We start from the raw sequence: 13,279 nt of genomic DNA, 5'->3' as shown, positions 1-13,279 counted from the left end.
GCATTGTAACCACTGAACAAAGCAGAGCAAGGTAATCTTAACCTCTGAGGTACCTTTTTCCAAAGGGTATTTGGACTATCTCACAAAAAAAAATGTTTCAAGAGGAATCATCTATGTGATTGGTTGCCCATAGTTGCTAACAGCAAACAAAGTTTTGAATTACGTTACTTCTAGAGTAACAAGATGAAGAAGATGAGGATTAAAACTCATTTATCTCTAATATTTTCTTTAAGACCTTGAATAAAACATGAAAATCCATTTTTTAAAAAAAATTATATGGAATATCCGTGTACTGGAAGGAGGCATTCATCAACAGTGCATTTTACAGAAGTGTTCGTGACATATTAAGTGGAAAGAAGCAGTAGAAATATTACCAAGGAAGTTGGACGTTGAATATCTAAGCATGGAATGAAGACAGTGAGCAAATACATGAAAATATTGTACCAGGCTCACAGAAGAATAGGTGACTGCTGTTTTCTCTGTAATTTTCTGTTTTTAATTTTTTTCTGTAATGTATTCCTTTTAATTAGTTTTTTAATAATAAAAGAATATGAATCCAGTGAACATTTTTAAGATACTGGATACATATTGCAAAATTGCCCTCCAGGAAAATTGTACCAGTTACACACCCACTAGCAGTGTTCATTTTCATTTCTGTATTCAGGCTAATTTTGGTTTAGTCTGCCCATGTTTCTAATCTTGTTATATCCCTTTTTATTATTTCTTTGGGGTTCCAACACCTCCCAGTTTAGTGTTCTCATTGAATTTCATTAGCAGCTGTTTCATTAGTAGCACAGGCAAAGGATTAAAGTGTTAAATAGGATAGACTTTGACAAAAACCTATAAAACTGTATGTTATTATCTTTGTATAAATCCTATTTAATCAAAGTTCCCCAGAATCTTCTCTCTGGTATTTATCTCAAGGGGTACAAGTGGCCACTGATGACATTTTAGACCCTGATACAGATGGTTCTATCTCAGTGGGAATGGCACCTTTGTGTCATATCTGGATTCTTGTCAACAAGACTAAATCAGCTTGTGATGTCATCTTCAGACCCACTCCATTGCCTCCACTCTTCAACAACCATCCAAGGGGTCTACCTCCAGTTTGTGGTGGTGGTGGTGGTGGTGGACCATTGAGTCGGAAGCGACTCATAGCCAACCCTTTGGTGGGTTTTCAGAGACAGTTAATTGCGTGAGAGGGGATTGCCTAGCCTCCCATGGAGCAGCTGGTAGATGTGAACCACACACCTTAGGATTGCAGTGCATTTTCTTGCCACTAGGCCACCAGAGCTCCTTGATTACTTGACATACACACAGAGATCTCATTTTGCAGAATATGTAGTAGAATAAAGGAGTTCTGGAAGTATAGTTTGTTTCACATTGTGCTCCTAACCCAGAGGTCAGTGGTTCAAATACAACAGCTGCTTTATGGGAGAAAGAAATTTACAGCCTGAGAAATCCATTGGAAGGTCACCTTTAGTCAGAATAAACTTGATGGTAGTGACTATAGGGTTTATTTTTATTGTTTTTCATTCCTTGAATCCCATTTAAATTGCAAAAGGGATATTACCACAGTACACTTTTGGTAAAATTGTCAAAAGTGCACCTTGCTAGTTGGTTTTTTTTAATACAAAATGCCATATATTAAATTTGGTAGATAAAGTACATAACATAATCTCAATTTTGTTATCTCTACTAATAGATGACTAATGTAAAACACTGAATGTTATGCTATAATCTTTAAAAATTGATACTTCATTTTAAAAAAATAATTAGAGAGACATTAAATGCTAACATAAATATTCACCCCACTCAGTTCCCAAGCCCGCTTCTGTTAAGGGATAATCTATAAATAATTCACGAAGCTGACATTACTCACTGTATTGTGATAATTTTTTTCTGGGAAAATTTTCGCAACTGTTCTAATACAGATTGCCAGTTACCGGTAGTTGGGAATGCAAGTCAACTTTTAATTATTCAGACCCTGATTATTCAGCCTGCAGAGTCTTCGTGCGCTGCGCTGTGCCTTCCTGCTGCCTACCTTTTAGCATTTACATTGCTCATTAGCACATCTTCCAGAAGGTGGGCTTTGGACAGGGAGGGGAAGAAGAGGTGAAAATAAAATCGGTTCAGCATTTGGGAGAAGCTCTGGCAAAAAAGATTTTAATACAATTTGTAGAACTATTGACTAAAATTGAGTCATTTGGATTCCGTATGGGTTTTATTTACTTGTTCTGTGCTTGTTTTCCAGCGCAACAGATCATAGAAGTGTCTGCGCAGAGATGACATTATCCCTGTATTTATTATTTTGCTCTATGGAACGTTTTCATGTGATGACTCATGATCTATTTTCTTTATTTCTCACATTCCTAGTTAGGCTACTTATTCCTTTGGTGAGTGGTATGTTGCGATTCTTGGCATATATGCAGTGGTACCGTAGTTACAAGATACAGGAAATTCAATCTTCTGTATAAATGAGTTTTCCAAATACTTGAAGGCTTCCCTTTAAGTACCAGTACCTTTTATGTTTCAACAAATCTTACTGGAAGCACCATTTCTCCATATGTAAATAAAGACTGTTGCTCTGTACCACTGGCTCAGAATGGACCCCTACCTTACCCTCCGGTGGGTTTTCAGAGGTAGTTAATTGCAGGGGAGGAGATTGCTCATCGTTCTCCCACAGAGCAGCTGGTGACCTTGAACCATGTGCCTTTGGGATTGCAGTGCAGCTTCTTGCCACTAGGCCACCAGAACTCCCTAATCAAAAGACAACGGAGCATAATTGAAACCTTCTGAATGCCAAGGATGTCTACACTGTGCACTTTGGGGAAAGTAGTTATTACACAAGGCCCTGTAGTTATGCTGTTAGTCTGGGAATTTCTGATTAAGCAAAATGTTACAACTGAGGTAAAACTAGAATGGCACTAGTATTTTCTTTTTCTTCAGACTGTTACTTTTATAGAAGTTTTCTCCCTTTCTCTCTCTCTTCTTGCCATTGTCAGGAAACCTACCTTTCATATTCTCTCCTCCTTACCAATTCTCTGCTTCTGGGCTGTTGTGACCTGAGAAACCAAATGAACTAGCTAGTTAGAACTCTGTCTAAAATAAGAGCAAATAGGCCTGCCTGAGAGTAAGAGAGCTCACATGGGGTGGGGAGGGGAGAACATGAGCTTTAGTGCCAAAACCACCTTGCTGTTTAGAGGCATTGTTATTCCTTCTTTGCTTATTGACGCTCAACTCCCTAAGCCCTCTGCTTCCTAAACTCCCCAACTTCATAGAGAGTTACGCTGGTAACCCAAAGGCAGTGACTCTCTAGCATTGGCTCTGTGGGGAAAAGATTGGAAGTCTTCTCTCATGTAATTTTCAGCTTCCAAAACTTGCTGGAGGATCAACCATGAGTCAGTTCCAACTCAACAGAAATTAATGTTTTGAGAGTTAAATTGCTGGTTAATTGTTTTTCAGGAGAGAGTTTGTTTGGGACGTGAAACTATTTGAATAGAGCTGGTATGAATAGTTCTTTTCAGCAAAAACTACTGTGATTGATAATCCCAGAAAGGTGGAGTGAAGGACAGAGTGACCAGGCAAATGTAAAGAGTATGATCTATCATCTCACACCCCAGTAACAATAGCAAAGTTCAACAGATCAACAAACAACAAATGCTGGTGAGGTTGTAGAGAGAGTAGAACCCTTCTTCACTGCTGGTGGGAGTGTAAAATGGTGCAAACACTGTGGAAGGCAGTATGGCGCTTTCTCAAAAAGTTGGAAATAAGGGCGCTCTGGTGGCCTAGTGGCAAGAAACTGCACCACAATCCCGAAGATATGCATTTCGAATCCACCAGATGCTCTGCTGGAGGAGGGACAATCTCTTCCTGTGCCAGTTGGATCTGATTCGACAGTACACAACAACAACAAAGTTGGAGATAGAAATACCATTCGACAAGCAATGTCACTACAGGGACTATATCCTAAAGAAACCAGAGCTGCCACCCAAACAGATATATATATACACACACACATCCATGTTTATTGTTGTTCACAGTAACAGAGAGATGGAAGCCACCCAAGTGCCCATCACAAATGAATAGATAGGAAAAACTGTTGCATAGTCACACAGTGGAATACTACAAAGCACTGAAAAACAAGGAACTTATAAAATAGTACACAACATGAGTGATCCTACAGGACATTATGCTGAGTGAAATAATCTCTGCCACAAAAGGACAAATACTGCATAACACCACTGTTATAAAATGGGACTGACATGAGAGTTGGGAGGAAACGAAGAAAATAAGGGATATATAATAAACAGTGAATTGGAACAGATGAAGGAAAGAACTGTTTAAAAGGAATATATGATTAAGCAGTCTTTGTATAACAACAGTCCAGAATAAGAGGTGCATAGCAAAGTCAACTGGGGGAGGGGGAAAGACAGGAAACTGTGCAATAAGGAATGATTTTTTTAAAAAGTGAACTGAGGGGTAGGGAGGAAAATATGCAATAGTGAATGAATGAAAATCCAACTTTTCTGTAAACTTTAAAATTACAAAAAAAAAGAATATTGATTTAAAAAAAAACAAAACCAAGTTAGATAAAAATACTTAAACTGTAAGTGTCTTTGAGAAATAATCTCAACAGGTACTTTGGTTTCTGTGTCCTTATGAGTGTTATGAAACTGGCTGACTGGCAAGCTTCCACTGGTAATTCCTTTTTTATTATTTTGTATGAATTCTAATCTTTGACTTTTTTGTGGTCTTGAAACACAAGGGTGAGGTTCCAGAATCCGGGTGGACTTTTCGTGTTTTCATCCACTTCACTTCCTGGGGACCAGGGTTTGCCATGAGTCATGTTCCATCTGATTTATATTGGATCCGACTGTGGAGCGATGACTCAGAAGGGCTTCCAGCCCAATTTCCCAGCTCATCTTCTGAGAAACGGATGGCAGGGCCAGGATGAATGTCCTGACACATCTTCCCTTTTCCCCTCTCGCACTTCAGGATCTAAAGAGAGTACTGTTACCGACCGCAAGCAGGTACGCCTTGCCACAGGCATCTTCCCTGTTGTCAGCCTCCTCAACCATTCCTGCAGCCCCAACACCAGCGTGTCCTTTGTGAGCACTGTCGCCACCATTCGGGCATCACAGAAGATCAGAAAAGGTCAAGAGATTCTCCACTGCTATGGTGAGCCATCCTTCTCCTCACTGCCCTCCTTGTGTAGCAGAACAGAGCAAGATTGAAAAAAAAAAATTACCTGGCCACTCTACAGATGCCCCTTATTTGTTTCCTAGAAAAGGTGTCATCCAGGCTGTAAAAACAGTGTGGGCATAGACACACCAGCATCCGTCCACTGGCTTCACAAGCGGGAGAATCCCCAACAACCACAAGAGCAGCCCAAAGCCAGTTGCTGTGAGCTCACACATGCGTCTCTGTGCCACACTCTAAACCTTTCCTTCTTTTTTTGACCCCAGCCATCCCCTCTTCGACACCACTTCTCTGCTGGGTTCAAGCATGTGTCACAGTGGTCCCACAGAACTTCACAGACCATCTTCCATGATTATGGAGTTTTTTAGGGAAGTAGCATTTTCAGGATCAGGAACACCTCATGACACAGTCCTTCAGTCAGGACAGCCTCTTTTCAGCCAGGAAAGCACATCCTTGTCTGGCCCGCAGCCTCTGCCCTGCTCAGGCCAATGTTACAATGCTCTTTGAGCTTTGTTGTATTTAAGTGTTAACTGGCACCCCCCTCTGCTAGTGCAGAGAGGCACTTGTCTCTAACTCTGTAGGGCAGTAAACAGCTCTCCAACAAATGCCTGGAGGTATCTGCTCCATCAGTAAGTCTCCTGCCACAGAGGAACTTGGCTCCCATGAGTCCAGAGCCCACAGCTCTGCAGCCGGTCTCTTGGTTCTGCTGCTAGAGCCTAGCCTTTTGGTGTCACCGTGCTACTCTGGCTCCTGGTTCTCAGATCCAAAGGACACACTGCACACTCTGGCTCTTCTTTCTTGATAGTATCAAGATCCTCATTTTTCCACCTGTGGCTCCTCTTAAACCCTGTGGGTTGGCAAAACACACAAATCCCCACTTTAGTTCTACACATGCTATTTGTGTGACTCTTTCCCACAGGTGCCAGTTATCATATTTACATTAAAAAAAAAACTAGCACTGTGGCAAAGTCAGTAGGGAGTTGTGTTGCTGACCCAAAAGCCGTGCCTCCCTGACAATTTGAATCCACCAACAGTTCTGAACACACCAGAGAAGGTCAGCTGTGAGTCAATGGCAACACATAAATGATCCAGTCTTCTTGGTGGGCAAAAAGTCCTCCACATTTGCATAGTCCTACCCATCCATGGATGTATTCACCAGTCTATGCCCGGGAATTTGGAGGACAGCTGCCTATCCAACTGACTGGAAGAGATCCATATTTGTTCACATTCTCAAGAAACGTAATCCAACAGAATATAAAAATTATTGAACAATATCCTTAATATCACATGCTAAAGAACTTCCAAAGTTGGCTAGAAAAGTACATTGACAGGAAACTACCAGAAGTTCAAGCTGGGTTTAGAAGAGGCCATGGCACGAGGGATATCACTGCTAATGTCAGATTGGCTGAAAGCAGAGGATACCAGAAGGATGTCTTGTTTGTGTTTTATTGAGTAGGCAAAAGCATTTGACTGTGTAGATCATAATAAATTAAGACTAAGATTGAGAAGAATGGGGAATCCTAGAATACTTAATTGTGCTCATGAAAAATCTGTATCTAGATCAAGAAACAGGAAGAGAACACTGCATGGTTTAAAATCAGGGAGGCTATGTATCAGGGTTGTATCCTTTCTCCATACCTGTTCAATCTGTATGCTGAGCAAATAATACACAAAGCTGGACTCCATAAAGAGGAGTGTGGCATCAGGATCAGAGGAAGACTTATTAACAACCTGCAGATGACACAACCTTGCTTGCCGAACTTGAGAAGGATATGAAACTCTTGCTGTAGAAAATGAAGGACCACAGCCTTCGATATGAATTGCATCTCAACATCAAGAAAACAAAGGCTGTGACCACCACAGGACCAACAGTCAACATCATGATAGATGGAGAAAGGATTGAGGCTGTCGATGATTTCATCTTGCTTGGATCAACAATCAGCCCCCTTGGTGCCAGCCGTCAGGAAATCAGGAGATGTCTTGCATTGGGCAAGTCCGCTGTCAGGGACCTATCCAACATGCTGAAGAACAGTAATAGCCATTTGAATTCTAACATGTGTCTGATTCAGGCCATGTTTTCTCAATATCTTACACATTAGAAAGCTGGACATTAATTAAGGATGACAGAAGAATTGATACCTTTGAATTGTGGTGCTGGAGAAGAGTGCTGAATGGTCCATGGACTGCCAAAAGAATAAACATCTGTGTCTTGGAAAATGTGTAACCAGAGTGCTCCTTGGAGGCATAGATGGTGAAGCTTCATTTCATACTTTGGACATGTAGCTAGGCAAGGCTGTTCCTTGGAGAGATACATCATGCTTGGAGATGGGGGGGGTCAGTGAAGGAGAAGACTTCCAATGAGATAGATCAACATGGTGACTTCAGCAATGGGAGTGTCTCAGAGATGATGAAGATGGCCCCAGGTAGGGCAGGGTTCAAATTGGCTGTTCATGGCATCGCTATGAGTCATATTTGACTTGACAGCACCTAATAACAACAGCAGCGCATCCATGAGGGAGTTCTGGTGAGGTAGTCCATCGAGAGTCAACTGCTAATCCAAAGGCCAAACCTCTTTGGCAGTTTGAATCCACCATCAGCTCTGTGGGAAAAAAGATGGACAGTCTCCACCCATGGAGTTTACCAGCCTGGAAACCCAGTGGAGGGTCACCTGTGAGTTGATTCCAACTTGATGGCAATAAGAGAGATCCAGTCATGTGATGAGTGTTACAAAGACCAGAGCTGGGAAAACTGCGTTAGTAATTCACTGCCCCCTACACAGCAAATATGACCCCATGAGCGTGACCACCTTACTAGGGCACTCTGTGCCAGCTTTTGTGCATAGTTATCGCTGCTCAGTTCCCCTTCAACTTTCTGTTCTGAAAATGAGCGAGGAACAACTTCTTGAATTTCTTCCCCTGTCCCAACAAGTAGGAAGTTTACTTCTCTGTTTACTTCCACAGAGAAGGTGCTGGGTCCTGTAAACAGTCAGTGTGCTAGACTGCTAGCAAGGAGGGGGCTAGAGCCTACCTGGAGGTGCCTTGAAAGCCAGGACTGATGTTGTCTTTTCCAAAAAATCAGCCACTGAAAACTTCTGGAGCCCAGGTCTTCCTTTACACATGTATGATGAGGTCTCCACATGAATCAGGGTTCACTCAGAGATGCCTGGTTTAGGTTCCACAAATGTGTAGGTAAAGGATCCCTACCACGTGATTACTAACTGACCAGACCCTGTGCTAAGCCGGTTTGTTCTTGTTTTAAAAGATTGTTTTGACTCTTTACCATGTTACAATACACTTTACATGTTATCTGAGAATCTCTCTCCAGGGCCTCACGAGAGCCGCATGGGTGTTGCTGAAAGGCAGCAGAAGCTGAGGACTCAGTATTTTTTTGAATGCACCTGCCCAGCTTGTGAAAAAGAGGAGCCCCACACAGCTGCAGCACCCAGGTGGGAGGCGTTCTGTTGTCGCTCCTGCGGAGCCCTCATGCAGGTAAGTCTGGGCTCCCTTCTCTCCTCCCCATTTCCTGGAGGCCAGTTAGCCCGAGTTACAGATCAGCAGGAGGGATCTCAGGCTTACAGTTGCTGAGGGCAGTAATATTACTGCCCTTTCAGCCTGTCTTCCCCACACATCAATTATTCCTCCAAAGGAATAGCAGAGAAAGGTTCAATTTAGTCATCTTTCACGTGTGCAAATGACAGACAAATCCCTTAAACTAGTTTAAGGGTTTAGAGGAAAGACTGGGAATGTGTTTGCTCAAATAGGTCACTGAAGTGTCCCAAGGCAAGGCTACTTCAGATACCAATTGATTCAGAGGCTCGGATAATGTACCAGGACCCTATTTTTCTCTTAATTCTCCCCTCTCTTTTTTTCTCCATTAGTCCCATCCTGAGACATGTCCCTCTTGTAGCAAGATGGCTGCCAGCAGCTCAGCCTTACCGCCTTCCTGTCCAGGAAGAGAACACATTCACCACTCTTCTGACAGGCTAGGAGGAAATCGTATTTTGTTTCATTAGCCAATACGACTGGTTGGGGGAAAAAATCACAATCGCATCCTTTCTTCCAGCCATTTGCACAGGTAGATGAACAACAGGTCCACGGCACTAACTGGGAGAGGACCCTCAAGAGAAACCCATTCCTGTTGTCAAATGAGGCCACAAATACTGGCAAATGCCAGCCCACCTCAGAGATTTCCTCTCCTGCTGGGAGATACAGTATTCTTCCTAGGATCTAGTGAGTCTAATTAGAGCTGGTTGTGTTGAAAGATAAATTGTAAACCTAAGGTCCAATGTGGGGAGATCACACCCAGCTTTGGGGTTTTTGTTGTTGTTGTTGCTTTTCTGATGGCTTTTTCATAACCTCTAGAAATATGTCTGTCATTCAAAATCCTGGCCCCAAAGAGAGATAAGAAGGGGGACACAGAGATGGAATGAAATTAGGGACCATATCAGTCTGGTCCCGAAAATGAAATCTCAGGGTGGGATCTGGCTGCTGCTCTCATCAGTGCTGCTGCTGTCAAACCACATTTTCAGTCAGGGTGTTTTTCCAGTCATGATGTATTACAAGAGTGTCTTTCCCCCATAGGGTCAGAAACTGTGGCGCAGTCCTGTAATGTAAGCACACACACTGTTGATAACTGACTGAGTTATCTGAATGAAGATAACTGATTTCTTCCACAGGGAGATGCTGTGCTGAGCTGCAGCAGCGGATCTTGTACGGAGTCAGTCAGGAGAGCTCACCTGGTCTCTCAGTTACAGGACCTTCAGCAGCAGGTCGAGGTGGCCAAGAAGATTCTCAGAAACGGTAAACTAGGTGAGATGGCGCCTGCTTGAGTCCTCCAGCCCCTTCCTATTGACTCATTCCAGGATCATCTTGAGCTCTAGGAGACTCAGGAATGACTGAAGAACGGAATTTAATTATCCCCATGCCAGCCACAAGATGGCTGTGTAGTCCACTGAGACGTAAAGCAGCCCAGTTGGTGTAGCAGATGATTTAAACTGTTCTCCTGTACATCAGCCAAGTGTAAGTCCACACACATAGACAGACACACACACACACGCACGCACGTACGTACCCTCGTGTGTTATCTATCACATCTATATGCTTACAGCAGTTCCACAAGTTCATTTCTTTTCATTACAGGGCCTCATGATCTAACTTCCTGGAGAGGTTGATCAGCCCTCTTCAGAGCCAGGCCAGAGGGCAATGGGTCATGTGTCCAGTGGATATGAACATCCTGCTCTTTTTTTTTTTTTTTTGCTTTCTTCCTTGCTTGACAGTGAGTTCTAGAACTCCCCATTACCCTGGCAGTTCTGCCTTGGAGCTAGCTTCATAGGAGTTTATTTACTTTATGAAACTTGACCTTTAGCTTCGATTTCAGAGTCAAGAGAAATAATAACCATAAGTGGGGTGTTGAGCCAGCTGTGTTGAAAAGCTGAAGTTGCAAACCCAAGGTCAAATGTGGGGAGACCTCAGCTGGCATCTTTTTCTATTGCGAAAAAAAATAAACACAGAGGAGATGTAAGAGAGACAGCTTTATTGGAACACGGAGAGGCAGCATTGTGGATTGGCTTTAATCCAGGGGGACCAGAGGGGAGCCTCAGTTCAGCCTGATTAATGTCGAGCTTGAGGCATCGGCCCACATCTGTAGGATGGTGTTTTTGTCTGTAATGAAGCCATTTCCTTTTCCGATGTTAGAACAAGCCATCCAGCATCTGTGGAGATGTCAGCGTGAAGCGGAGAGCTTCCTGTCGGCGCACCACACCGTGGTAGGAGAGATTGAGGACGGGCTGGCCCGGGCCTATGCCGCATTAGGTATGCCGCGTAGTTTCATTTTTCCGATGTGAGGAACTGATCTACTTTGTGTGTTTTACCACAACCCTGGCTTTGGCTAGTTAGGGATCTCAGTCTTTAAACATTAGACTATCAATCTTCCATTCAGCTTCCCTCACCCTGACAGTGTTCAGGCATAGAGTATGTATACTTGTCTTCCTGGAACAAGACCTTTTTTTCTTCACAGGCAACTGGCACAAGTCAGCCTCCCACCTTCAGAAGAGCCTCCTGGTGGTGGAAGCGCGCCATGGGCCGTCCAGCATTGAAATGGGCCAGGAGCTCTTCAAGCTGGCCCAGGTCCTCTTCAATGGGTACGTCACTCTCGTTCCTGGCACATCCAGGACAGCATGGGCTCTCTGCCTTTTAGTAGCTCCTTCATGGGCTTCTCTTTTTCTTGGGCTTTTAAGCATATTGAAACTTTATTCCCCCTTTAGGAGAGATATTTGCCTTTCATTGTTTGCTTGTTTAAACAAACTGCAAGCTCTGGAATTTCTTCCTGAGAAATACAGGGAAAGCTCTTAGCTCTGAAGGAGTCTCCCAGGGAGAAGCTGCCACGCAGCCCTCACCCACCTTGTTAGCATTCCTGCTCGTTCCTCTCTAGTTAATCACACCTCTTGGAGCCTCTTATCCTCTGCACTCACATCTCTAGTTTCCTCCCTCTAGTCAGCTTTCAAGGCAGTGGTTTCCAACTAGGGGTGATGTTTTGCCTCCTGCTCCAGGAGATGTGTGACAGTATTGGGAGCCATTTAGATTGTCATGACTACGAAAGGGGAAGAGGCTCCTGTCATTTAGTAGGTGACTGCCAGGGAGGCTGTTAAACACCTACAATTCACAGGCAGCCTCCAGAAGATAACCTGAGTGACCCCAAATGTCTGAAGCATCAGGGTTGGGGAAACTCTGATTTAAAGGTTGAAAGGGAAAGTAGGTTGAGGACACCTCTTGCACTTTTTCTGTTGAGATCATTGTGGGATCCTAATTGCTGCAACCTCCCATCTTGATAAAACCTGAGCTGGTGTGGGACTGAGTGTTTGAAGTTTCCAGCTAAGCTAGGAATGGCACGTGGACCCAATTCCTGAGACACAGAGGCAGAGATAGAGCTGAGGACTGCAGAACTAGGTCAGCAGCAGATATCATCCCAGTATGGGGGTGCTGGTTTTCTGATGCACCACTTGGGCTGGTAGCGCAGCTCCTTGCCACTAGTCCAGCAAAGCATCATCTGAGATGTATACTCCCCGCGTAAATCTCAGGGTAGATATCAGATTAAAATGTCAAGATTTCCGTGTTTCTCTGGATCCTGGAATTTTTATACTCTTTTTTTATATATATACTTTTTTTTCCCCCTAAAACTCTGCTTTGGAGTATATCTGTGAATGTGATAACTACCTTTCCAAACTCTAAGATCCTCAAGGCTGGATGTGGTCCTGTATAACCGGACATTATTTGAGGTGTGTGAGCAGCCATTGGCTCTTTACGTTATTGAATGAGTAACTCCACTTGCCTCCTTTGCTTCAGGTTTGCAGTACCTGAAGCTCTGAACGCAATACAAAAGGCAGAGGAGGTTCTGTCTGTTCACTCTGGCCCTTGGAGTGAGGAGATCCAGGAGCTGCAAAAGATGAAATCCTGTTTGTTGGACTTGCCATCCATCCCTGTGAGGCCTTGAGGATAGGGCCCCCAGGGGACTGTGGCGCACAAGAAACAAGCCCCTGGAAGCGGCTCTGTGCAGCTGAGCTGTCACCAGGAAGTACAGGACTTGTCCAGAAGCCTCATTTATGAGGACAGGGAGGGACTCGGAAAGTGCTTCGGCCAGAAAGAGACGCTCACCTGTATTGATGGATGTGTCTTCACGATGGATGTTGACTGCCCTCTGCTAAAAACCCTTAGTTTCCTGGAAATAGTTAAAACCAGTATCTGGAAAATCCAATACCTTTAGAGGCTGTTTGTTAGCTGATCTGCAGGCATCTGGGTGTTAGCGGTGGGTTTTGGCTGGATTCCACTTCACTCAATGATGATAGTCCTTTTCCCTGGAACATTCTTATGGTTTCTGGTAGTAATGAAATGCTGTGTACCACTCTAGGGGAAACTTAAACTCTTAGTAGTTGCATTGTAATTGAAAAATAATTATAAAGCAAGAAATCAGAGAGGCTCCTTACCTCTAGAGACAAACACACAGTTTCACTTATGGTATCCTACCTCCTTGAATCCTTTGTTTAAACTAAGGGAGTATAAATTGTGAATAATGTGGTGTCATT

General features: G+C 43.5%; 1 protein-coding gene across 1 annotated transcript in view; it reads left to right on the top strand.

Annotated features, from left to right (window-relative positions):
- The window catches only part of SMYD4 (SET and MYND domain containing 4), a 97,287-nt gene extending 84,597 nt beyond the window's left edge, over positions 1–12,690 (top strand). The window contains exons 5-10 of the mRNA XM_006891095.1: positions 4,999–5,181; positions 8,527–8,690; positions 9,878–10,010; positions 10,896–11,012; positions 11,218–11,341; positions 12,543–12,690. Coding sequence (XP_006891157.1) covers positions 4,999–5,181; positions 8,527–8,690; positions 9,878–10,010; positions 10,896–11,012; positions 11,218–11,341; positions 12,543–12,690 — 869 coding nt within the window. The remainder of the gene's footprint in view (positions 1–4,998; positions 5,182–8,526; positions 8,691–9,877; positions 10,011–10,895; positions 11,013–11,217; positions 11,342–12,542) is intronic.
- The last annotated feature ends 589 nt before the right edge of the window (positions 12,691–13,279 follow it).

The sequence above is a fragment of the Elephantulus edwardii genome, unplaced genomic scaffold (genome assembly GCF_000299155.1).
Source record: "Elephantulus edwardii isolate Elephantulus edwardi_28Jun2011 unplaced genomic scaffold, EleEdw1.0 scaffold00094, whole genome shotgun sequence".
NCBI classification, from domain to species: Eukaryota; Metazoa; Chordata; class Mammalia; order Macroscelidea; family Macroscelididae; genus Elephantulus; species Elephantulus edwardii.
This window is presented reverse-complemented; position numbering and strand designations above follow the sequence as displayed.